The following is a 26,879-nucleotide window of genomic DNA, read 5'->3' on the forward strand; positions in this document are numbered from 1 at the left end:
TTTTTTTTCCTTTCTTTCTCTTCTTTTTTATTCTTTTTATATTAGGTGCTGCAGGGAGCACTTCACATTTGCTGTGTTTCCTCATCCTCAATTTCCTCTTTTCTGTGTGTACTGATTTTGGCTCCCAACACTAACCCCTTTCCTCTACAACTTTCTAACCTCCATCATTGATTGTTTCTCTTACATTCCACCTCTCTTTTTCTGGCCCCCATTTTTCGTGACGTTTCATTTGTAATACCTTGCTCTGTTTTCTGTCTTTTATTCACTCTTTATATTATTGTTCTTTCTTTTCTCTTTCCCTCTCTCCTCACCACAGTGGCCTTTCAATTCATACTATATTCCTCTGAATATGAAATTTACTGTCTCATAAGAGGTACTCCACTTTTCTTACTGTTATAATTCTAAACAGCTTACATGAATCTACTATCTATTTTCCTAGATCTCACATAGTTACTCTGTTAACATTTACTATCAATTCTACTGTAATATTTTTCTTTTCTTACTCCTTTTGCTTTCTCTGGACCTAATATTTTCATTCAAGTGAACTTAGCCATCAACAAGGAAAGAGAATAAGAAAAACAAAGGGACAAAGAGAAGACTTAACACACACTCAACAACAACAACTAATTAAACCCCAAGACTAGACACAGAAGCTAAGCAACAGAATAAGCCCATCAAGATAAAATGATGACAAGGCAGCAAGAAAAAAATACAAACCAAACCAATAATCAGGAAAACATGTCCCAATCCAATGAACAAACTAAAAACCAGGAAGAAGAGCAGAGCATCAAGCAGGTAATTAAAGCTCTCAAAACATATATTAGGGACCAATTTGATAAATTAAAGGAAGAGATTAAGAAAATGAAGAAAACACTTGGAGAGCATACAGAAGAAATTGCAATCATAAGCAAAAAGATAACGGATATGACAGTGATAAACAGCACAATTCAAGAAATCAAAAATACACTCTCAGCAAATAACAGCCGATTCGAAGATGAGCAGGAAATAGTTAGTGATGTGGAAGACAAAACATCTGAAATCAAACAGTTAGGAGAACTGATCGATAAATAGAAAAAATCCAGCAAGGACTTAGGGACCTGAATGACAATGCAAAATGCACAAACATATGCATTATAGGCATCCCATAAGGAGAAGAGAAGGGAAAGGGGACAGAAGGGGTCTTGGAAGAAATAATGGCTGAAAACTTCCCAAACCTATTGAGGGAGATGGATGGACATGCACCCCAAACAGCATAAATACCAACAGGCCAACCCCATATACTTGTCAAATTATCCAATGCTCAAGACAAAGAGAAAATACTAAAAGCAGCAAGAGAAAAGAGAACCATCACATACAAGGGAGGCTCCATAAGAATAAGTGCTGATTTCTCATCTGAAACCATGGAGGCAAGAAGGCAGTGGTATGACATAGTCAAGGTGCTAAAAGAAAAAAACTTCCAACCAAGAATACTCTATCCAGCTAAGATAGCACTGATATATGATGGAGAGTTCAAAATATTCACAGATAAACAGAAACTAAGAGAGTATACCAACAAGAATCCTGCCCTTCAAGAAATACTGAAGCTGTTCTGCAGAAGTAAAGAAAAAAACAGGAGAGACATAGTTGGAGGAGAGTATAAGAGCAACTAAAAAGACCAAAAGAGAAAAAAAAGTCAAACAAAATATGACAAACACAAATCCAAAGAAAATATGGCAAATATGAGTAATTCCTTGAAAGTAATAACGTTGAATATCAATGGATTAAACTTAACTGTCAAGAGATTCAGACTGGAAGATTGGATAAGGAAATATGATCCATTTATATGCTGTATACAAGAAACACATCTTACACCCAGGGATTCAAGGAGTTTGAAAGTGAATGGGTGGAAAACAATCTTACAAGAAAACAATAACCAAAAAAGGGCCAGGAGCAGCTATATTAATATCAGACAAAATAAATTTTAACTGCAAAACAATGTGAGAGACAAAGATGGACTCTATATATTAGTGGAAGGGATAATCTTGCGGGAAGAAAGAACAATCAAAAACATTTATGTTCCTAAAAAGGGTGCCTCCAAATATGTGAGGCAAACACTGGAAAAACTAAGTGAAGGAAGAGATGCGTCTACAATTATAGTGGGGGACTTTAATACAGCACTATCAACTTTGGACACAACATCTCAAAAGAGAACCAATAAAGAAACAAAAGACTTTGAACAGTATATTAGAGGAGCTGGACCTAATACACATATTCAGAACATTACACCCAAATACAGCAGGATATACATTCTTTGCAAGTGCACATGGATCATTCTCCAAGACAGACCACATGCTAGGCCACAGAGAAAGTCTCAATAAATTCAGAAATATTGAAATCATACAAAATAATTTCTCTGACCACAGTGGAATGAAGCTGGAAAACTGCAAGGGCATGAGATGCAGATTTAGCAACAAGATATGGAAGTTAAACAACACACTCTTAGACAAACAGTGGGTCAAGGAGGAAATCTCAAAAGAAATCAATAACTACCTTGAAACCAATTAAAATGACACTACATATCAAAACCTATTGGATTCAGCAAAAGCAGTATTGAGAGGGAAATTTATAGCCATAAATACATACATCAAAAAAGAAGAGCTAAAATTGAAGAACTAACTGCACACTTGGAGGAATTAGTAACAAAACAACAAAGTAAACCCAAAGGAAGAAGAAAGAAAGAAATAACAAAGATCAGAGCAGAAATAAATGAAATAGAAAATAAGAAAGCACTTGAAAAAATAAACAAAGCAAGAGCTGGTTCTTTGAGAAGATCAAAAAATTTGACAAACCCTTAGCTAGACTAACAAAGAAAAAAAGAAGATGCAAATATGCAAAATAAGAAATGAGAAAGGGGATATCACCACTGATCCCACAGAAACAAAGACTATCATAAGAGGATACTGTGAAAAACTATATGCCAACAAGAAGGACAATTTAGAAGAAATGGACAAATTCCTAGAAACACATAAGCAACCTACATTGACGAAAGAATAAACTGACAATTTCAACAAGCGAATCACAATTAAAGAGATAGAATCAGTCATTAAAAACCTCCCAACTAAGAAAAGCCCTGGGTCAGATGGCTTCACAGGTGAATTCTACCAAACATTCCGTAAAGAACTAACAGCAATCTTGTTTAAACTCTTCCAAAAATTCGTAACAGAAGGAACACCACCTAACTCATTCTATGATGCCAACATTACCCAAATAGCAAAGCCAAATAAAGACACCACAAGAAAGGAAAATTACACACCAATCTCTCCAATGAGCCTAGACATGAAAATCCTGAACAAAATACTTGCTAATCATATTCAACAACACATTATATGAAGTATATATCACGACCAAGTGTGATTCATTCCTGGCATGCAGGAATGGTTCAACATAAGAAAATCAATTAATGTAATACATCACATAAACAGATAAAAGGAAAAAAATCACATGATCATATCTATAGATGCAGAAAAAGCATTTGACAAAATATAGCACCCATTCTTGATAAAAACACTGCAAAAAATCGGAACATAAGGAAACTTTCTGAACATGATAAAGGGTATATACATAAAACCCACAGCTAACATCATTTACAATGGTGAAATCCTAATCTTTCCCTGTAAGATCAGGAAGAGGACAAGGATGCACACTATCACCTCTTCTATTTAACATTGTGTTAGAAGTACTTGCTTGAGCACTGAGGTAAGAACCAGACATAAATTTATCCAAATTGGAAAGGAAGAAGTCAGAATTTCATATTTGCAGATGACATGATCCCCTACATAGAAAACCCTGAGAAGTCTACAACAAAGATTCTAGAACTTACAAATGAGATTCAATAAAGTCACAGGTTATAAGAGTAATGCGCAAAAATCAGTAGCATTTCTGTACACCAATAATCAGCAATCTGAGGAGGAAATCAAGAAAACAATACCATTTAAAATAGTCAATTAAAAAATCAAATACCTAAGAAAAAATTTAAATAAAGATGTAGAAGACTTATACACAGAAAACTACACAAGACTGTTTAAGGAAATCAAAGAAGATCTAAATACATGGAAGAATATTCCCTGTTCATGGATAGGAAGACTAAATATTATTAAGATATCTACCCTACCAAAACTGATCTACAGATATCAAGGCAATCACAATAAAAATCTACACAGCATACTTTAATGAACAAAAAAAACTAATTACGAAATTCATTTGGAAAGCAAAGAGGCCCTGCATAGCCAAAGATAGATTGAAAAAGGAAAAGGAAATTGAAGGAATCACACTACCTGACTTCAAAACATGCTACAAAGCTACAGTACTGAAAACTGCATGGTATTGGCACAAGGATATACACACTGACCAATGGAACCAAATTGAGAGTTCTGATATAGACCCTCATATATACAGTCACCTGATATTCAACAAGGCCACCAAAACCACTCAATTGGGAGAAAATGGCCTCTTCAACAAATGGTGCCTGGAGAACTGGATATCCATATGTAAAAGAATGAAAGATGATTACCAACTCACACCTTACACAAAAATCAATTCAAGATGAATAAAAGATCTAAATCTAAGAGCAAAGACAATAAAGAGCCTGGAAAGCAATGTAAGGAACCATCTACAGGACCTTGTACTAGGAAATGGCTTCATGAACTTCACACCAAAAGCAAGAGCAGCAAAAAAACAAATAGATAAATGGGACTTCCTCAAAATTAAAGCCTTTCGCACCTCAAAGGAGTTTGTTAAGAAAGTGAAAAGTCAACCTACCCAATGGGAGAAAATATTTGGTAACCATGTATCTGATAGCAGACTAATATCTTGCATATAAAAAAAACTCATATATCTCAAAAAGAAAAAGAAAAACAACCCATTTTAAAAAATGGGAAAAAGATTTAAACAGACACTTCTCCAAAGAAGAAATACAAATGGCTAAAAAAGCACATGAAAAAATGCTCAACATCACTAGCTGTTAGAGAAATACAAATCAAAACTACAATGAGATACCATCCTACTCCCATGAGACTGGCAGCTATCAAAAAAGCAGAAGACTACAAGTGCTGGAGAGGATGTGGAGGAATGGGAACACTCATCCACTGCTGGTGGGAATGCAGAAGGATCAGCCATTCTGCAGGGCAGTTTGGCAGTTTCTCAAAAAAACTAGCTATCGATTTTCCATATGACCAAGCAATTCTACTGCTCGGTATATAGCCAGTAGAACTGAAAACAAGGACACAAACTGATATATGCACACCAATGTTCACAGCAGCACTATTCTCTATTGCCAAAAGTTGGAATCAACCCAAACGGCCATCAACAGATGAATGGATAGGGAAACGGACTTGGCCCAGTGGTTAGGGCGTCCGTCTACCACATGGGAGGTCCGCGGTTCAAACCCCGGGCCTCATTGACCCATGTGGAGCTGGCCCATGCGCAGTGCTGATGCGCGCAAGAAGTGCCCTGCCACGCAGGGGTGTCCCCCGCGTAGGGGAGCCCCACGCACAAGAAGTGCGCCCGTAAGGAGAGCCGCCCAGTGTGAAAGAAAGTGCAGCCTGCCCAGGAATGGCACGGCCCACACTTCCGGTGCCGCTGATGACAACAGAAGCGGACAAAAGAAACAAGAGGCAGCAAATAGACACAGAGAACAGACACCCCGGGGGAGGGGTGGGGGGAATTAAATAAATAAATAAATCTTTAAAAAAAACAGATGAATGAATAAATAAAATGTGGTATATACATACAATGGAATACTGCTCAGCTATAAGAACAACACAGTACAAACACATGTGATAACATGGATGAATCTTAAGGACCTTATGTTGAGTAAAGCAAGCCGGGCATTGAAGGACAAATACTACATGACCTCTCTAATATGAAATAAGCAAACCAAGCTGTCTCACAGAGCTCAAGAGTGGATGATAGGGAAACGGACTTTGGCCCAGTGGTTAGGGCGTCCGTCTACCACATGGGAGGTCCGCGGTTCAAGCCCCGGGCCTCCTTGACCCGTGTGGAGCTGGCCCATGCGCAGTGCTGATGCGCGCAAGGAGTGCCGTACTACACAGGGGTGTCCCCCACGTAGGGGAGCCCCACGTGCAAGGAGTGCACCCATAAGGAGAGCCGCCCAGCGCGAAGGAGGGAGCAGCCTGCCGAGGAATGGTGCCGCCCACACTTCCCGTGCCGCTGACGACAACAGCAGCGGGCAAAGAAACAAGACGCAGCAAAAAGACACAGAAAACGGACAACCGGGGGAGGAGAGGGGAATTAAATAAATAAAAATAAATCTTTAAAAAAAAAAAAAAAAAAAGAGTGGATGATAGCCTTAAAGGAAGTTTGGGGGAGAGGTAGGTTGTGAGCTGACACCTACATGAATGAAATCCATGATAAGCTGGAGGTAAGTATTTGTACAGGAAAAGGATAAAACAGGGGCATAGGGATACCTTTGGGTTCGGTTTTGTGGACTTCAGGGGGACTAGGGATGGGAGGATGGGTTAGGTGGCCCAAGAAATTGGGGGGAGGGGGGAGGAACATATGAACATAGGAAATTGTCAGGTATGTGGTTGAAACTATAACGTTAAGAAAATTCTTTAGAAAATATAACAAGGAAGGTTACCTGTTTAAGAGCTTAAGGGGGGCATCTGACACAGGGCTGGCTTCTAGGGAGTGCATGAATGCTCATTTTGTCACATAGTGGGTTATATGATTGGGTGGAGACCCATACAATGAGAGTGAAGGTATACCCACATCCTGGGGAGGACTGATGTTCTCAAACAGAGGGAACTGTGTCTCTCTTGAGAATTGGTGGCTCCCAATTGGTTAGGGCAGTTGAGTGAGTCAAACCCTCAACATTGTTGCAATTATCTGTGAATATGGTCCTTCAAGTAATGAAGATTGATTGTCATGTGGCCCCTGAGGAGAGGGGGAGAAAGGTATTGAATAGATGGAATCAGTGAGAATGTGGGGCAATAGAAATGTTCCACAAGATCATGCGATCATGGATATAGGACATGTTAAATTACACCAAAAATGTATAAAGCTCTATAGGCTAAAGTGTAAACCATAATGCAAAACATAACTAAAAATTTAGAAAATTTTATAGTCTAAAATATGAACCATAACGTAAACCCAAATGGAACCATGTTTAAAAGCTATGTTTCAATATCTGTACATCAGCTGCAGCAAATATAATATGAACACGTGAAAAGATCATTGCTGGGGAAGGGACAAAGGGTTTGATGTTGGATATGTGGGAGTGCCCTATATTGTATATGTGAATTACTGTGATCTAAAACTTTTGTGAAGACAAACTTAATAATTAGGAAAAAAATAAAGGATGTAGACACAGAAGAAATTAAAGAAATTGCCTTGCCACTGTACATACAGAGCAACACCTATTGCCATGATGAAAGGCAAAACGTCAAAAACAAAACTTCTTCATTTTCTCATTCTTTCATGCCCTAAATTATTTTTACTTTATTTAATTTTTCTACATTAGTTGTACTCTATATCTAACCTTTAAACCTATCACTATATTACATTTTACTGTTAATGGAACTTGTCAACACATTAGGCTTCATTTTTGAAGAAGTTTTGGACCACAGAGAGGTTCAACTATGGCAGGGGAGGAACATGGTGTGGGGTGTTATTGATATGAGGCACATGGTTGGGTGGGAGTTCTCCAGGGCATGTATACAGAGTACATAAAAATGGTTGGATATTTTCACAGTAGTTACAGTTAAAAAAAGACAACTAAGGGAGTGCTGAGTTCCTGGCCAGGGGAGCTCTATCACATTCCCCAATGGAACAGCAACAATCCCCCAAGTACAATGGCAAAGGCCAATAAAGAAGGATGGTACAACAATGAGCCCTTGGTACTGATGACTATGCTTAAGAGCCTGTGCACCTGAAATATGAACTAGGCCTAGAGCTACAGGGTGCCTAAGAGTTACCTCCTGAGAGCCTCCATGTTGCTAAAATGTGGCTACTCTCTAAGCCAAACTCAGTATGTAAATCCATTACCTTCCCCCCAGCATGGAGCTTGACTCCTGGAGATGAGCCTCCCTGGCATCGAGGGATTACTACCAAGCACCAGCTGATGATGTAACTAGAAAAAGACTTTCAATAAAAGGGTCAACTCAGACCAGTAGAATATCTCAGCCTATATGTAATATCAGGTGTTAAAAACTGCTTTTTGACCTTGAATACAAGGGGGAAATGGAAAGGATAAATGAGTTTACATGGATATGAGTCTCCAAAAAAGAGTCAGGAGGTCATCAGAGGGGTCGCCCTTACGCACGCCTCAGCAGAGTCCCAGAGACAGCCAAAGTAGATACGACCCCACGTACGGTTCTCTTTCCTGAAGGTTACAAAGACCCACAGGTACTATGGTCACGGCAGATGGCTCTGTAGTTCAGGGCCATGTCAATTGGCCTTACTTTGGAGTTTGTGTTCCTGAGTGTGATGGAGTTGGACTCAGATGTGACCTTTCTACACATGCCTCTTCTGTCACTTTCACTGGACCTGGGGTTGGTGTATACTCAGGAGACCTGAATCTCTGGACTGTCTATGTGACAGCCAGGCCCTAAGCCTCAGCAGACTTGCAACTCCTACTCTCTGGTTTATTGGACTTACCCCAACCAGCCAACAGGGAGGTGAAGGTCAACCACCACACTAGGGAGCCAAGAGTGCCTACAACTGCAAGCAGGAGAATCGCATCCATCATCCATGTGGAATCTAAGCCCCCTCTCAATACAGAGGTGGAATGGACATAACCATCCCAGAGTCCACAGGATGGTGGAATAGAGGAACTTTTTTGATATTCTACTATGAAACTATTGTGATTATTAATGGAAGAAATTGTTGCATTGATGTGGAGAAAGTGGCCACGGTAGCTGGAGATGGTAGGGAGAGAGAAGAGACATGCTGTGGGGACATTTTCAGGACTTGGAGTTGTCCTGGGTGGTACTGCAGGGACAGAAGCTGGACATTGCATGTCCTGCCATGGCCCACTGGGTAGTATGGGGGAAGAGTGTAAACTACAATGTATACCATTATACATGTGGTGAGCAGTGCTCCAGGATGTGTTCGCCAAATGGAATGAATGTGCCATGATGTTGAGGGAGGTTGTTGATGTAGGAGGAGTGGGGTGAGGGCATGTGGGGCATACAGGAACCGCTTATATTTTCTGAATATAACATTAAAAAAAACAAAGAAAAAAAGTGAAACTATCATGCAAAATAAATAAATAAAGGCAATTATACAGTGACCAATTTTAAGTTTCAGAAATCTCTCATAGTTGTACTAAAGTTCTTTCCAAGAGAGGATAAAAGACATTTATGAAATGTCAATGAATAAAATTATGAAATTATCAATAAAAAAAAGATCAGTAGAGTGTAATTTCAAGGGACAATTCATATCAATTGAAAAAAGCTATTTAAATTTTCAAGAATATGTTAGTAATTATTATCTACCAGGATTCAAATGTGGATTAATTGACCATATTACAATTAGCAAAAAGAACTTTTAGTTTTAACACATATACTTTGCATATTTGTATTTTCTAGCATTTCCAAAAGAACTTATTCTATAAGAGGAATTAAAATAGGGATATTTGATGTAAATGTGTGTTTACAAACGTGTGTCTAAATTTAATACTCCTGAACTTTGTTGGAGTATAAAATCAGGATAACTGCCTTTATTATTTAAAGTAAGCGTAGGCATATGGGAGGTCCGCGGTTCAAACGCCGGGCCTCCTTGACCCATGTGGAGCTGGCCATGCGCAGCGCTGACGCGCGCAAGGAGTGCCGTGCCACGCAAGGGTGTCCCCGCGTGGGGGAGCCCCACGCGCAAGGAGTGCGCCCGTGAGGAAAAAGCCGCCCAGCGTGAAAAGAAAGAGCAGCCTGCCCAGGAATGGCGCCGCCCACACTTCCCGTGCCGCTGACGACAACAGAAGCGGACAAAGAAACAAGACGCAGCAAACAGACACCAAGAAGAGACAACCAGGGGAGGGGGGGAAATTAAATAAATAAATAAATCTTTAAGAATATATAAATAAATAAAATAAAGTAAGCGTAGGGAGGAGATGTAGCTCAAATGGTTGAGCACCTGCTTCCCACATACAAGGACGCAGGTTTGGTCCCCAGTACCTCCTAAAAATAAAGAGACAAAAATAAAATAGGGAAGCTCAAACATTTGGGCACCTGCCTACCACATGGAAGGTCCCGGGTTCGGTTTCCAGTGCCTCTAAGAGAAAACAGGCAAGACAGTGAGCTAACGCGACAGGCTGGCGTCACGGGCTGGCACAGCAAACTGATGCAACAAGATGATGTAACAAGGAGACACAAAGAGGAAACACAATGAGAGACATAATAAATCAGGGAGCAGAGTTGGCTCAAGCAATTGAGCACCTCTCTTATACATGGGAGGTCCCAGGTTTGGTTCCTATTACCACCTAAAGAGAAGATAAGCAGACACAGAGAGCACACAATGAATGGACACAGATAGCAGACAGCAAGCACAAACAATGAGGGGAGGGGGAAATAAAATAAATCCCTAACAAAAGTATACAAAAAAATAAAATAAAACTAAAAAACCAGCTCTCATTGGGGAATGGATGTAGCTCAGTGGTTGGGTGCCTGCTTCCCATGTATGAGGTCCTGGGCTCAAACCCTGGTAACTCCTAAAAAAAAAAAAACGTAAGAGTAATATATATTTTCTCTTTTCTATTGGTTGGCTATTTCAGACATTTAAATATTTCAGACACTTAAAATATTTTACTTGGGTGAGAAGTTTGTCCTTTTCTTCAGCCTCTTCATTTGTAAGAGGTTCAGCTCCATCAATCTTTTTTTGCTCCTCTCTTTGAGCCAGAACTGAATTTGGGATGTCAGGATTCCTTGGGACCTATAAATCAATAGATAATTTATGAATAAACTTTTGAGAAAAATTATTAAAGGTATAAATACACATATCAATCATTAGAGTTATTTCAAGTGCAAACAATATAAAGTCACACCAGAATGACGCACGGATCTCCCTCTCTACATTTCTGCTACCATGATATTACCAAAATAAAAATGATTCTTAAATGTGTCACATGGAATTTTAGAGTTAAACCCTTTTAATAAATGCCACATTATATTCTAGATTTGATAATACTGTGGGACAAAATATGCCCTATAATATTGTAACACGGAGGAATAAATATCATTAGCCCCAACACCAACATTATACAAAATAGTCTCAAGTATAAAATAAACAAACAAAAGGTCTGGCAGGCAAAAAAGAGCCTGTATCCATCCAGCAATATATAGACCAGGGTAGAGAGGTGGCAATGAGCCTAAAGATGATATCCAATAAGAAGGAAAACAGGGAAGACAATAGTGGAGCACACAAACAGCTGTGATGGGATAGAACCAGCAGTCAAGGGGGAAAAGACAACAGCAGTGACCAACAGAAATTATAAATGGTGTTTTGGGTACAGAGCTGCAAATACACTGACAACTGAGAAGAAGAGAGCTCGAGTTCAAGACTGAATCCAGAAGCTTTGCTCTCTAAGAAAGGAAGCTATCATCTGTGTCTTAACACTGTACCCCAAAGACCTCAGTGTCACAGTTTACATATACAACCAGTAGAGTTCAGCAGCTTGGGGACAACATTCTTTTTGTGGAGTGACAAAATAAACTTCTCAGTCCAAAGTTTCTGTGTGCATCTACAGTTTTTAAAAGGGCATGTATACAATATCTGTAGTACATTTTATAGCATTCCATTAAACATCAAAATAAAATGGTTGGGAGTATTCCTTTCACTATTTGGAATGCAAATCTATCAAAAATTACTCATTCCAAATAAAATAAAATTTAAAAAAACAATAGGAGGTATGAAAAAAAAAAAAACAAATAGACTTTGGTGAGGGAAGTAATTTATACTTTATGTCCTGGTATCTGTAAGCTTCTACCCAAAATAAATATCCTTTATAAAAACAAAAAAAAAAAAAATTACTCATTCCCTTGAGGTATCAGATAGCCATGCCTTTAATACAATGGGATTATAATACATTTTAGTGAGATTACCTTTTTTCTAATTATTATACATATTTCATAGAGTTTGAATCTATATCATTATAATTTCTATAAATAAAGTTTTAAAACTATTGTATTCTGGGCTTGTGGAAAGATGGCATTGGAGTAACAGGCAGTGCTGAATGCTCTCACAAAAACAATGGAGAAAAAGTCAAAAGCTGTCCGAGGGACCTGCTTTGGATAGAGGTCATCAGACCAGGACAGTGCTACACAACTCCCAGGAGAGTGAAGGACAGAGAGACGAAGAAGCTAAAACAAAAAAGATGAGTTATCAAGCCCCCATGGTGGTGGAGAAGGGCTCTCCTCCCCCTCACTGACAAAATAAGTTGGGGGGAGACCCCTAACTCACTGCTCATCTGACTGAGAGGGGAACAGACATATTCCTCCCAGGCAGGAGTTTCAAGGGAAAAGGGAGGGGGAGTTGGATGGCTTTTCTTCAAATTCAGCCAGCAGAGCCCACTTTCTCTGCTCTGGGGATTTAATACAGGAACACAGGAAAGCCTAGATTGAAAAACCTCTGTGGAAAGGTACACCATGAGCACCATCTGCTTGCTTGTCTGGCAACTGCATAGAAAAAACTTGTTTACGGGTCTGTGTCCAAACCCCTAGAGAAAATCTGGGCCCCATTAGTGAATCCCAGGCCTGATTTTGATAACCTAAGCAGGGTAGTTTTAAAGAATGAGAATAAGTTGAAGCAAATATCAAAGAAGAGCTGTGAAAACAAAAACAATAGAAGAGAGAGAAATGGGGCATTAGAGTAAATTCACCAACATATTCAGATGCCTAGGCATTGGCAAAAAATTACAAGCCTTACTAGGAAACAGGAAGAGACTGGTCCACCAGAAAAAAAAACTAACAAAAATCCTGAAGAGATACAGGATTTAAGATAATCAGTGATAATCACACAACTCACCTGAATTAATTCAAAGAGTTTAAAGAAAATATGACTAAAAAATAAAGGATATTAAGAAGACACTGGGAAAGCATAAGGAACAATTTGAAAGCCTACAAAGAAAAGTAACAGACCTTATGGGAATGAAAGACACAATGGACGAAATTAAAAATACATTAGAGGGGAGAACCAGCAAGATGGCAGCAGAGTAAGGAGCTCCTAGAGTTAGCTCCTGCTTCAGGGCAGTTAGTAAACACCCAGAGCTATCTGGAACTAGCTGAAGCAGGAGCTCCAGGAGACCAGAAGAGCATCCTGCCAAGTCCTTGAAGGAATGGAAGGAGGAGACTGCCCATCTGCAGAGAAGACTCGTAAGTAGAGCACTCCACGCCAAGGAGGTCGGTGCCCATCCTTCACTAGAGGCACAAGCCACCTCGGGAGCTGTTCTGTGACTGGAACTGAAAGCTCCACTTCCCAAAAATGGGGAAGGAAGAAACAGTTGGGCACCAATTTCAGCTACTGATGAGTAAATTTACTGGGCTTAAGTACAATCCTGAGAACAGCTAAAATTTGAGACTGTCCAAGCCAGAAAGAGACCAGGAGCTGCCATCTTAACTCTGAGCCTAGCATGAAGGGAAGCAGGGCAGACTGAAAATCACAGTGCAGGTAGGGACCAGCTTCTTTTGATCCAGATCAAATTGCAAGTCTAGCCTAAGCCCCAGTCCCACTTCTGGGAGGGAGTAAGATGGGGGAACCTGCGCCAGCCTCTCTGGGAAATTACTGACCAAGCCACAGTGGCCAGTGACTGTCCTACTTTGGCATTGCAAGCTGCCCAAGGAGCTATTCTGTGGCTGGAATTGGAAGCTCCATTTCCTAAAAAACAGGGGAGGAAGAGAAGTTTGGCTACTAATTTTGGCTACTGATTATTAGACTCAGCTGGCTAAGGAATAACCCTAGGAACAGCTGGGTTGTGAAACTGTCTAAGCTGGAAAGAGGCCAGTGGCCACCATGTTTTACTCCACCACCACCATGAGGGGAAATCAGGCTGACCTAAAATCACAGTGAGAGTAGCAACTGGTTTTCTTTCACCCACATTGGCCTGCAACCCCTGCTCCATCCTACCCAGGTAACTGGAGGTCCCTTTGGCTGGCACACTGACTAATCTGAAGTCTAAGGGGGCAACTGTGGTCATCTTTGTCCTGCACTACATAGATGGCTGCCCACACCTACAGCTCCATCCCCGCCCCAGGCAGGAAAGAAAGGGGCACAAAGCTTCATCAGTCTCTCTGGGCAACTAGAGTCTAGGCCTGCATGACTTGGATTATTCCAGAGCTGTGACTCTGTCCTATACCTGGCAACAAGGAAAGTTGGGAGAAGCTTCATAGGTCCCTCCCTGGCATGATGAGGACAGCTTGAGCCTCCACAGCTTATAGCACCAACTACATCCTTGGCTCCTACTGCACAACCAGCAAGGGAGAAAGGGCAGGAAGCCCTAAACTAAAGAGAAAAACTGCACCTAGAATAAATACTCTAGTAAGTCAGATGTCAAGACACCAACAAACAATTACAATCCACACCAAGAAACAGGAAGATATAGCTCAGTTAAAAGAACAAGATAAGCCTCCAGATGACATAAATGAGTTGAGACAACTAATCATAGATGTTCAAACAAATCTCCTTAATAAATTCAATGAGATGGCTAAAGTAATTAAGGATATTAAGAAAACACTGGATGAGCAAAAAGAATTTGAAAGCATACATAGAAAAAAATAGCAGATCTTATGGGAATGAAAGGCACAATAAATGAAATTTAAAAAACACTGGGATCATATAATAGCAGATTTGAGGAGGCAGAAGAAAGGATTGGTAAGCTTGAAGAAATGGCTTCTGAAAGTGAACATACAAAAGAACAGATGAAGAAAGGAATGGGAAAAATCGAACAAGGTCTCAGGAAACCTAAAAGCACCAAAAGACATGCAAACATGTGTCATGGGTGTCCCAGAAGGAGAAGAGAAGGGAAGAGGGGCAGAAGGAATATTTCAAGGAATAATGGTAGAAAATTTCCCAACCCTATTGAAGGACATAGATATCCATATCCAAGAAGCACAACATATTTCCATTTGAAAAAATGCGAGTAGACCAACTCCAAGACACATACTAATCACAATGTCAAAAGCAAAGACAGAAAGAATTCTGAGAGCAGCAAGAGAAAAGAAATGCAGAACATATAAAGGATACCCAATAAGATCAAGGGTAAAAAGGCAGATGACTCAATTGGTGAAAATATTTGGCAATCACATATCGGAGATGGGTTTAACAGCCATGATATAAAAAGAGATCATACAATTCAAGAAAAAGACCAACTACACAACTAAAAAATGGGCAAAAGACTTGAAAAGACAATTGTCCAAGGAAGAAATACAAATGATGAAGAACACATGAAAAAAAGTTCAACATCACTAGTGATTAGGGAAATGCAAATCAAAACTACAATGAGATATCATTTCACACCTATTAGACGGGCCACTATTAAAAAGTTGGAAAAACTGTAAATGTTGGAGAAGATGTGGAGAGATAGGAATGCTTATTCACTGTTGGTGGGAATGTAGAACGGTACAGCCACTGTGGTGGACTGTTTGGCGGTTCTTAAGGAAGTTGAACAGAGACTTGCCATGGGATCTGGCAATACCATTGCTAGGTATATACCCAGAAGAACTGAGAGCAGAGACAAGAAAAGACATCTGACTCCAATGTTCATAGTGGCACTATTCACAATTAACAAAATTTGGAAAAAACCCAGTGTCCATCAACTGATGAATGGATAAACAAATTGTGGTATACGCACACAATGGATTATGCAGCAGTAAGAAGAAATGAAGTCGTGAAGCAGATGACAACATGGATGAAACTGTAGGACATTATGTTGAGTAAAGCAAGCCAGACACAAAAGGACAAATACTGTTTGTGCTATTTTGAACTAAATATATTGTGTAACCTCATGGAGTTAATAATTAGAATATAAGTCACCAGAAAATAGAAGGAGGTTTTAAGAATGGAAAGCTGAGGGTTAATCTGTGTGGAACTGGTAAAAAGGTGTTTGTAAATCTTTGGAAATGAAAAGAAATGGTTAAAGCATATCATGATGTGTGTAACTAGCAGAGCTAGTATATGTGCATAACAGTGGCTGAAAGGGAGTCTAAGGGTCATGTATATTACTAGAAGGAAAGCTAAAAACTATAACATGGAACTGTATAAAATATGAAACCTCATGTAAAATACGAATATGGGTGATACTGCATATATAGTTTTTACAAAATATAAATATAAATATATTAGGGAGTAGGCAAAGAGTTAACAGCTATGTACGGCAGGGGAAGCACAGAGAGATTGAGAAGTGATGAGTTTTGTTTGTTTTTGCTTATTATTATTATTATTATTGGAATAATGAAAGTGCTCTAAGAATGATTAAAGTAATAAAGGCACAAATATATAATTACACCAAATACAACCAGTTGTACACTTCGGGTGGATTTATGCTTTATTAATATGCATCAATTAAACTGATTAAATAAACAAATATATAAACTATTATAGTCAATAACTCTTTAAATATAAAGCCTAGTAATTGGGCTTTAAACAGAAATACTGCTATAACAGTTTCATTGTCCTCATTAGTACCAGATATAATCAAATTAGTAAGTACTGAATAATGTCTATTGTATTCATAGCACTATGACAGATACTGATTGGAATATAAAAGTAGTATCAGAAAAGGTCCTTGCCCACAAGGAGCTCACAAACTAGTTGTGAAATCTGAAGCTGTACCTTAAGAACACTAAAAATTTGGAGAGATGGAAAGGAAGGGTGTTCTAAATTAGAGCAATATGAGCAAAGGCATGAAAGCAGAAGTATACAGGGAGGAGAACCTAGGATTTATGTTAAGAACAAATAAGAGGGGAAGTGGATTTGGCTCAACGGATAAAACGTCCACCTACCACATGGGAGGTCCAGGGTTCAAAACCTGGGCCTCCTTGACCCGTGTGGAGCTGGCCCACACGCAAGTGCTGATACGCACAAGGAGTGCCCTGCCACGCAGGGGTGTCCCCACGTAGGGGAGCCCCATGCGCAAGGAGTGCACCCCATAAGGAGAGCTGCACAGCGCAAAACAAAGTTCAGCCTCCCCAAGAATGGTGTCTCACACACGGAGAGCTGACACACAAGATGATACAACAAAAAGAAATACAGATTCCCATGCCACTGACAACAACAGAAGCAGACAAAGAAGAACACACAGCAAACGGACACAGAGAGCAGGCAACGGGGCAGGGGGGGTTGGGGAGAGGGGGGGAAGGGGAGAGAAATTTTAAAAATTAAAGAATTATGTAGACAATTTATAGAATAATAGTACTGAGCAGAAACCTAGAAGATATCTCAAGTACTCACACTGTAAGTCATATTATGGTTCCAAGCAACATATAATAAAGGCACAATATATAAAAAGTTAGTTTCCAAAAGGAAACATTTAATTAGTATTTGCATTTCTAGTCAAACCAAAGGTATTTGTCATTAAGAGTTATGTTCAATGGGGAAGTAAAAAACTTTTTCTCATCTTATTTCTTAGATGGACTGTTAGCAAGCATTTCATAACCATGCAGGATACTTAAGTAAATGGGGCAACATACGAAATGAAACTAGTTACCTGAAATCAGTTCACCTACTTTTAGTTCTCCCACTGCAAAACAGGTGGCCCACAATGATACATTAGCAAAATTCACAAAGATTATGGAACTCCCTCTGTTTGTCAAATGTTTATACCTATCCCTAAAATACTTTTACTGAGAATAAATGTCAGAATGTTCTACAGCTTCTTCAGCTTCAAATTTGCCATGTTTTAGATTCAATGGAACTGCTAGATACTGTGGACTTTTTATTTTGCAACTGAAATTTCAACTAAGTCGTCCTCTTCCAGTTGAATGATTTTAGTGACCAAATTATTAAATGCATTAAACAGCAACTCCTTTAAGACACGGAAGTAATGAAACTTCTGAATATGCCTAAGTTCCAACACATTCAAAGCATAGATAGTGGGAAGAAAAGGCGCATCATAATGTAATGCTATCCACTAAGTGTTTAGGACAAAATAAATATCTTCCCCAGCCTCAAATAAAACAAAACCCTTTAACTCCACATCTTATCATCAGCAAATACTACTGTGTCCTTGTTATGCTGAATATCTGGGTGGAAATAGAAAATAAAAAGGCAAATAAGCAGGCCCTCAAGGAAAATCCTCTTTACTAACTGCTTCAAAACGACTGAAGCCCCCATCACAAACCACTACAGAAAAAGACTCATGGGGACCCAAATGAACAAAATATTACTATGAACCACTGTGCCTCCATCTATAGGCAATATCTCTCTTGCCCTTAACTAACAATCATTTAACGAGAAAGGGGGAAAGAAGACCCTTTTTAAGAACCTGACTGTACAGAACACCAGATAATGCCACTGAAGCAGATTTGTTGATCTGAGAAGAAACTATTGCTCCATTCATTTTGAAGTTCTGAGGAATTTTCTGGAAGTAGAGAGGGAAAGAAAGCAATGCTAGATATACCTTGAGAAGATATATCCAACAGTTACATATCACACTGCCCTTTGAAAGGAAGCTTTTGCAGATGATTAGCACGCCATGCTGATCTGTCTATACTCTGAACTCAAACAAGAAAATCACTCAATTAAATAACCCAGGGAAGTGGATTTGGCCCAATGGATAGGGCATCCCCCTACCACATGGGAGGTCCAAGGTTCAAACCCAGGGCCTCCTGACCCATGTAATGAGCTGGCCCACGTGCAGTGCTGATGAATGCAAGGAGTGCCGTGCCACGCTGAGGTGTCCCCCGCATAGGGGAGCCCCACGCACAAGGAGTGCACCCCATAAGGAGAGCCGCCCAGTGCAAAAAAAGTGCAGCCTGCCCAGGAGTGGCACCACACACAAAGAGAGCTGATGCAGCAAGATGATGCAACAAAAAGAGACACAGATTCCTGGTGCCGCAGACAAGAATACAAGAAGACACAGAAGAACACACAGCAAATGGACACAAAGAGCAGACAACTGGGGGGGTGGGGGGAGCAGGGAAGGGGAAAGAAATAAATAAAAAATAAATTCTTTAAAAAATTTTTTTAAATTAAAAAAATAAAGAACCCATCTTAGCTCAGGTCCGTAGTTCCTGGTAGAGAATGGAAGAGACAAGGCTCAGAAAGAACCAACATCCAGGATGTATTCTTATTTGTCCTGTAGATCCTCAGCTAAATATGCATAGGGAAGATCAAGGCAAGTATTACGACAATACAGAGCATCCAGTATGGGGCTGAAGAGAGGACAAGGGAAGGAGTAAAGTGGTAGGGGATCAGTTCTCCTTCTACCACAACCATCTCTCTCTTACTTCTTGATACTTCAACAGCCTCCTGGCTGGTTTCCCTGTATAAACGCTTGCAATTCTCTGCATAACAGCCAGAATGACTTTCAAAGATATGAATCTGATCATGTTCTACCACTTATAAGTTGTACAGCCTTGAAAATATTACTCAGGGTAAATTACTCAACCTTTCTCTGTCTCAGTTTCCTCATGTACAAAATTTGGATGTAGTTCCAGTACTAAGAATAATTAACAAATATTTGTAACAAACTTAGAACAGTAAGTGTTGAGGATTGAATCATGCCCCCACAAAAGGCATGTTCAGGTCCCAACCCCTGGTCCTGTGGGGTGTGAACCCACTTGTAAAAAGGGTCACTGAAGGTGTTGTTAGTAAAGATGTACCCAAACTGAATGAGGGTGGGTCTTAATCCAATACAGCTGAAGTCCTTATAAGTAAAGGAAATTGGACACACAGAGAGAGAAGCCACAGGGAGCAGCCAGAAGCTGGAAGTAAATGGAATCCTGATAAGAAAGAAAAAGATGCCATCATGTGCAATGCCAGTTGATAAAATAGCCAACTAACTCCATGATAGTCAGGGAGAAGATACTGACCCTGGGAGGAAGCAAACCTTTTAGCCTCTGAGACTGTGAGCCAATAAATTCCCCTTGTTTAAGCCAATCCATTGTATGGTATTCATTTTAGCTGCTAGAAAACTAAAACAGTAAGTGACACAAATAATGACTAAATAAGTATGTGCTTTTATTATCATTTCACCACCACCCATCCCTCTGCCATAAAATATCTCAATGAATTTTCCTTTGCTCTAAAGACAAAGATCAACCTCATTAATATTAATATAATGCCTCCACATAATCTAACTTCTACCCACTCAACCAGTCTCATCTCTAGTCACTCTCCCCTCACCACTCCCTAGCAACACTGGCCTCCTTTCAGTTCCCTAAAGAGGTCATCCTCCTTTCTACCTCAAGACCTGTGCACATGTTTCCCCTGCTGGGCTCTTCTTTCCCACACTTCATCTCTCTGATCTCAGCTAAAATGACACTTCCTTAGAGAACACTTCCCTGATCTTCCTGTCCTCATTAGACACCTATGTTATACTCCCTCTTAGCACCCTTTGTAAGCATTAACCACACAAATAACAACACAATTACACTGTGGAATCTGTTTAATGTCTCTCTCCTCCATTAGAATGTATGTTCCATGAGGTGAAGGAACGTATCTGTATTATTCACCATTATATATCCAGTGCTTGGCACAGGACTAGCACAGTAAATATGTATTAAATGAATCAACATCTTCCTTGTTCTCATTCTCCCTCTCCTGTCCCTTCTTTCTCAGAGGTGAAAAAAAGAATAAGGTGCAATAGCACAAATTCCAGGTCCTCTTTACTCTCCCTGTTCATCTCTTTCCTCTCTTTTATATCTTCTTCCTATGACCCTTCACAACTGCATTTTCATTTCTCCCTCTTCTGAGGTTTCCTCTCTCCTCCATCTCCTTCCAGTTGGCTGTCGCCCAACCAGCCACTGTAAAACTTCACCCCTAACCACAAACTGCCTATAATAAAAGGTACTGTTTACATTAAAACCAGAGCTGTGGCCAAGATGAGATGAGTTTTGTAACTGCCATAGGAGACAAAATCTCAATATCCCCAAAGAGAAAAAATAAACAGTTATTATCATCAGACTTTTTTTTATTGTTGCAACTCTACTAACACTTGGCTCACCTCCCAAATGACATGTAACACCACTGTAAACACAGTCTTTATTTAAGATTATAGAAAGAGGCAGGGTTATATAAATCACAGGCAGAAAGAGCCCAGAATGTCTGAGTGGAAAGAGCATCGCATTTGAACACTGAGAATCAGGGTTCAAAATCAGCCCCTACAGCAACCCTGTTAGCTGTGTTGACCTTGAACAAATCATTTAACCTCTCTGAACTTTAGTTTCCTCACCTATTAATGGTGATGATGATAATACCGACCTCACAAGATTGTTAGGAATCAAATGAAGTATGTGTGAGAGCATTTCATAAATTATAAGATACTCTACACAAATATTTGACTTATTACTTACTGTCTGAAGTCTAACATTCCAATTCTCCTTTCAAGTCTCGCTAACAACAATCAATAAAAGAACAGAAAATAATGTGCTAAATCTAAAATTATTACAAATCTTAAGAGCACAATACTTGCTTACCTCACGAAATCTTATTAACTATTATTAATTTTACTATTTCTATTTTGCAGTTTGAACCTATAACTTGCCTGTTTCTTCTGGCATATCGCTGTTTTCACTTTCTTTGAAACTGGTTTAATGCCTGGTCTGAATGTTCAACCATGGTTACTTTACTCTTCTACAACTTCCTAAGAAGGATTTTATCCAGTCCTGTTGGTTTAAATACATTCAAATTTAATCACATTTCCCTAACTAAATTATAACTAAGCACTTACATTCACCTTAAGTTTCTTGCTCTTATTTATATATTTTTTAACTTTGATACAATATATAGGAAGTAAGGCTTTTTTCCTCTGTTTCAAATAGCAATGCTCCCACTCTGGACAAAAAGTACAAGTCACTCTAGTTCCAAAGTATAAGTGAACTAATTAAATATCTTATACACATGGAGCTGTTCCAGGAACATTACAGCTACTAATTAAAATAATTGGTCACAGTATCAATTGTGATAAAGGTTAACAAAATAATTTTACAGAAAACATAGCTTCCAAATCATCAAACAGAAAACTTTCTAAATTACAAGTGTTAATTTGTTAATTTTTTATCATTCTGTTTATACTATTGATTATTACATCTTTAGTTGTCACTCTCCATTCACTAGGAAGTAAATTTCAACATACAGAAATAACCAAGTATGTTTAATCTCTCAATGTGATAGATTTAGTGTAACATATTAAATTTCACTCACTAAAAATGGGTTCCTGACTACCTTATACAAATAAGAATTTTGAACTTCAAAAACTCATTTTAAAAGTGATCACAATCTACTAACGACCAACAGGGCTTTCATTAACCTGTGAACAATAAAAACAAACATACTATTTCTTGGTAAAATTAAGGAAAATTATATAAAATTTCCTATCATAGATTATACATTAACTTCTAATGAAACACACACCTATTTCTCTTTTTACATGTTCTTTAACCATTAAAACATAGTATTTTTAAAAACAATATACCCTGTTATTACTTCTTTGAAACCACATAATTCTCCGTTAGTCCCATTTAGTGATGATCATATCAGTGATTCAGTAGAGATGCTTTACTTGTAAGTTAAACCTCCTCTTTAGTTTTAAAAACAACACTATTTTAATCGCTCACATTAAAATGGAACACCTTCTTTCTAGTCTAGCTTAATAGGTCATATTAGTTTAGTTTAAAAGATCACAGTATACTCATTTAAAAAATTTTAAACTTACCTTATAGCCTACTGACTTGCGATAATAAAGAATTTCCTTTTCAAGGAGCTCAAATAAACGTGGTGGGAAAAATTGAAAATCCTGAACATTTGGCTGTTTTGGAGGTCGTGGAGCCTGTGGGGGGGGGAAATACACTATATATATTTGTTTCAGTGCATGAAGTGAACGTATTTATATTGACTATTTCTTTTATATGTGGGAAAAATAAATACAATGAAATACATTTATATAGCTCTGCTACCTCAAGTATTTTTCTGAATTGTTATTAATATTTTAGGAACTATGATTTGGCAATGATATAAATAAATCTTAATCACTGACCATGTTACAAGAGAATTCTACTATACGGCATTAAAACTGTCTTGTACTGGTTACCTTTGGAGCCTTTGGCTCGCTGACACGTAAAGCTTCCCTAAAGTAGGCATCCACTGCATAGTTTGCTTTGCGTTCTCGTTTAGGAGGTTCAATCCATTCCACCATACCAAGCTATACAAAACAAACAAGAACAAGGGGTTTGATTACTTCAAACCATCTTATCAAAATAAAGAATATCAAGGTTGCAAAAACATGAAAAAAATCAATGCCATTAGAAACAATCAAAACTTGCTTTATAGGGAAACGGACTTTGGCCCAGTGGTTAGGGCGTCCGTCTACCACATGGGAGGTCTGCAGTTCAAACCCCGGGCCTCCTTGACCCGTGTGGAGCTGGCCATGCGCAGCGCTGATGCGCGCAAGGAGTGCCGTGCCACGCAGGGGTGTCCCCCGCGTAGGGGAGCCCCACGCGCAAGGAGTGCGCCCGTGAGGAAAGCCGCCCAGCGTGAAAAGAAAGAGCAGCCTGCCTAGGAATGTCGCCGCCCACACTTTCTGTGCCGCTGACGACAACAGAAGCGGACAAAGAAACAAGACACAGCAAATAGACACCAAGAACAGACAACCAGGGGAGGGGGGGGAAATTAAATAAATAAATAAATCTTTAAAAAAAAAAAAAAAACTTGCTTTATAAGTCACAATTATGCCTCCAAAGTGCCAAAACCTTATCTTGCATATAAAGTTTAGGTGGAAAGATTTTCTTCTTGAAACTAGGTTTTGGAAAACGGACTTGGCCCAAGGGATAGGGCGTCCATCTAACATATGGGAGGTCCACAGTTCAAACCCCGGGCCTCCTTGACCAATGTGGAGCTGGCCCAATGCAGTGCTGATGCACGCAAGGACTGCCGTGCCATGCAGGGGTGTCCCCTGCATAGGGGAACCCCACGTGCAAGAAGTGCACCCCATAAGGAGAGCCGCCCAGAAAGAAGTGTGAAAGACCTTGTGCTATGAAAGAAAGTGCAGCCTGCCCAAGAATGGTGCCGCACCCATGGAGAGCAGATACATGATGACGCGACAAAAAGAAACACAAATTCCCCATGCCCCTGATAAGGATAGAAACAGTCACAGAAGAACATGCAATGAACAGACACAGAAAGCAGACAACGGGGGGGGGCAAGGGGGGTAAGGGAAGAGAAATAAAATTTTAAAAATATTAATAAATCTTAAAAAAAACAAAAATAGGTTTAGGTCTAGAGTTCGAACCCAGGGCCTCCTGACCCATGTGGTGAGCTGGCCCACACAGTCCTGCCACGTGCAAGAGTGCCATGCCACACATGGGGCATGCCCCATATAGGGGAGCCCCATGCACAATGAGTGTGCCCCGCAAGGAGAACCGCCCCGCATAAAAAAAGCACAGTCCACCTAGGAGTGGTGCTGCACACACAGAGAGCTGACACAGCAAGATGAAACAACAAAAAGAGACACAGATTACCGGTGCCACTGAGAATGAAAGCAAACAAAGAAGAATACACAGCAAATGGACACAAGAGAGAAGACAACTTGGGGGGGGGAAGGCAGAGAAATAAATAAAAATAAATTTTAAAAATAAACAGGCTTAGGGGAGCTCTATCACAGTCCCTAAAGGAACAGCAACAATCCTCCAAGTGCAACGGCAAAGACCAAAAAGGAATGAAAGTCCAACAAAGAGCCCCTGATACTGACTATGCTTGTGAGCCTGTGCACCTGAAATAAAAACAAGGCCTAGAGCAGCAGTGTGCCTAAGAGTTCCCTCCTGAGAGCCTCCTTGTTGCTCAAATGTGGCCAGTCTCGAAGCCAAACTCAGCATGTAAATGCATTGCTTTCCCCCCAGCATGGGACATGACTCCCGGGGATGAGTCTCCCTGGTGCCAAGGGATCACTACCAAGTACCAGCTGATGACGTGACTAGAAAATGACCTTGAATAAAAAGTTCAACATGGACCAGCAGAATATCCCTGTCTACATATAATAACAGGAGTTAAAAATGCTTTTTGACCTAAATCAAGGGGGAAATAGAAAGGACAAATGAGTTTATATGGCTATGCGTCTCTAAAAAAAGAGCCTGGAGGTTATCAGAGGGGTTGCCCTTATGCACACCTGAGCAGACTCAGAGACAGATAAAGTAGATACAACCCCAGGTATTGGTTCTTCTGAGGGCTACAGAGACCCACAGGTTTTATGGTCATGGCAGATGGAGTTCACTGCCATGTCAGTTGGCCCTTCTTTGGAGTTGGTGTTTCTGCGTGATGGAGCTGGACTCAGATGTGATCTCTTTTCACAAGCCTTTCCTGTTACTTTACCAGAATTGTAGTTGGTGCTGGGTTTTAAGATATATCTAGGGGATCTGAATCTCTGGACTGACCATATGATAGCCAGGCCCTGAGCCTCAACAGACTTCAGCTCCTACACTCTGGTTTATTGGACTTACCCCACTCAGCTAACAAGGAGTTGAAGAACGTCAACCACCACACCACGGAGCCAAGAGTGCCTACAGCTGAAAGCAGGAGGACTGTATCCAGTATCCATGTGGAATCTAAGCCCCCTCTTAACATAGATGTGGAAAGGACACAACCAATCCAAGATCCACAGGATGGAGGAATAGAATATGTATTAGAGTGGACTTAATGATATTCTATTCATGAACTATTGTGGTTAGTAATTAAAGAAAATGTGGCACTGGTGTGGAAAAAGTGGCCATGGTGGCTGCTGGGTGTGGGGAATGGGAGGAAGAGATGAGATGTGGAGGGGTTTTCAGAACTTGGAGTTGTCCTGGGTAGTGCTGCAGGAACAATTACCAGACATTGTAGATCCTCCCATGGCCCACTGGATTGAACGTGGGAGAGTATGGGCTATGATGTGGACCATTGACCATGAGGTGCAGCGATGCTCAGAGATGTATTCACCAAATGCAATGAATGTGTCATGATGATAGAGGAGAATGTTGCTATGGAGGGAGTAATGAGGTGAGGGAGGTGGGGGGTACATGGGGACCTCATATTTTTTGAACGTAATATTTTAAAAAATGAATTAAAAAAATAAATAAAAAATTTTTAAAAAGTAGAACACATATCATATCCTGTTTGAAAAAATAAATAAATAAATAGGCTCAAAAATTATAACTTCCTTATTAATTAAGACAAATATGCACAATCTAGTTAGTATTTCAACATTAAATTAATAAATATGAGCTAGCATAGAAGGAAGAGTAACATTGGTTCTGGCAACTGTAGTAAATATGTGAGTCAGAAAATAGGTGAAAGGGTTAAATGAGTAATATCAACATATTAAATAACAGGCATATGTTATGCATACCTTCAAATCAAGAGAAATTTCTAAATGATACCTTTCGTAAGGTAGCTAGCTCTGTCACAGTGGGAAATGACAGTGGAATCAGAAGACCTGGATTTGAATTCTGGTTCTGCCACTTTACCAGTTACATAACTTTGGGGAAATTATTTTATCTATCTGTAAAATGGGAACTTTCTCCATCAACATAATAGCTCTCTTGAGGATTAAATGTGATCATATTGTGGAAGCATTACGTAAACTGCCAAGAATTAAACATAAGGTATTATTAAATGTATTCATCAAATGCAATGAATGTACCACACTAATGAAAAAGTTGTTGATGTGGGAAAAGTGGGGGGTGTGGGGAATGAGGCATATGGGAATC

General features: G+C 39.6%; 1 protein-coding gene across 21 annotated transcripts in view; it reads right to left on the minus strand.

Annotated features, from left to right (window-relative positions):
* The window catches only part of SMARCA1 (SNF2 related chromatin remodeling ATPase 1), a 130,129-nt gene that overhangs the window by 38,175 nt on the left and 65,075 nt on the right, over window positions 1–26,879 (minus strand). For 19 of the 21 annotated variants that reach the window (XR_011647975.1, XR_011647974.1, XM_004477656.4 and 16 more), the window contains 3 exons: window positions 23,234–23,344; window positions 22,859–22,972; window positions 10,801–10,923 (listed from right to left, as the gene is read on the minus strand). Coding sequence is in view for 19 of the 21 variants with exons in the window: in XM_004477656.4 (XP_004477713.1) it covers window positions 10,801–10,923; window positions 22,859–22,972; window positions 23,234–23,344 (348 nt within the window). In the remaining 2 variants the exon portion in view is untranslated. Of the gene's footprint in view, window positions 1–8,949; window positions 10,703–10,800; window positions 10,924–22,858; window positions 22,973–23,233; window positions 23,345–26,879 lie in introns of those variants that run through there. The other 2 variants (XM_058291274.2, XM_058291273.2) reach the window with 2 other exon arrangements.

Source organism: Dasypus novemcinctus, chromosome X (genome assembly GCF_030445035.2).
Source record: "Dasypus novemcinctus isolate mDasNov1 chromosome X, mDasNov1.1.hap2, whole genome shotgun sequence".
Lineage (NCBI taxonomy): Eukaryota > Metazoa > Chordata > Mammalia > Cingulata > Dasypodidae > Dasypus > Dasypus novemcinctus.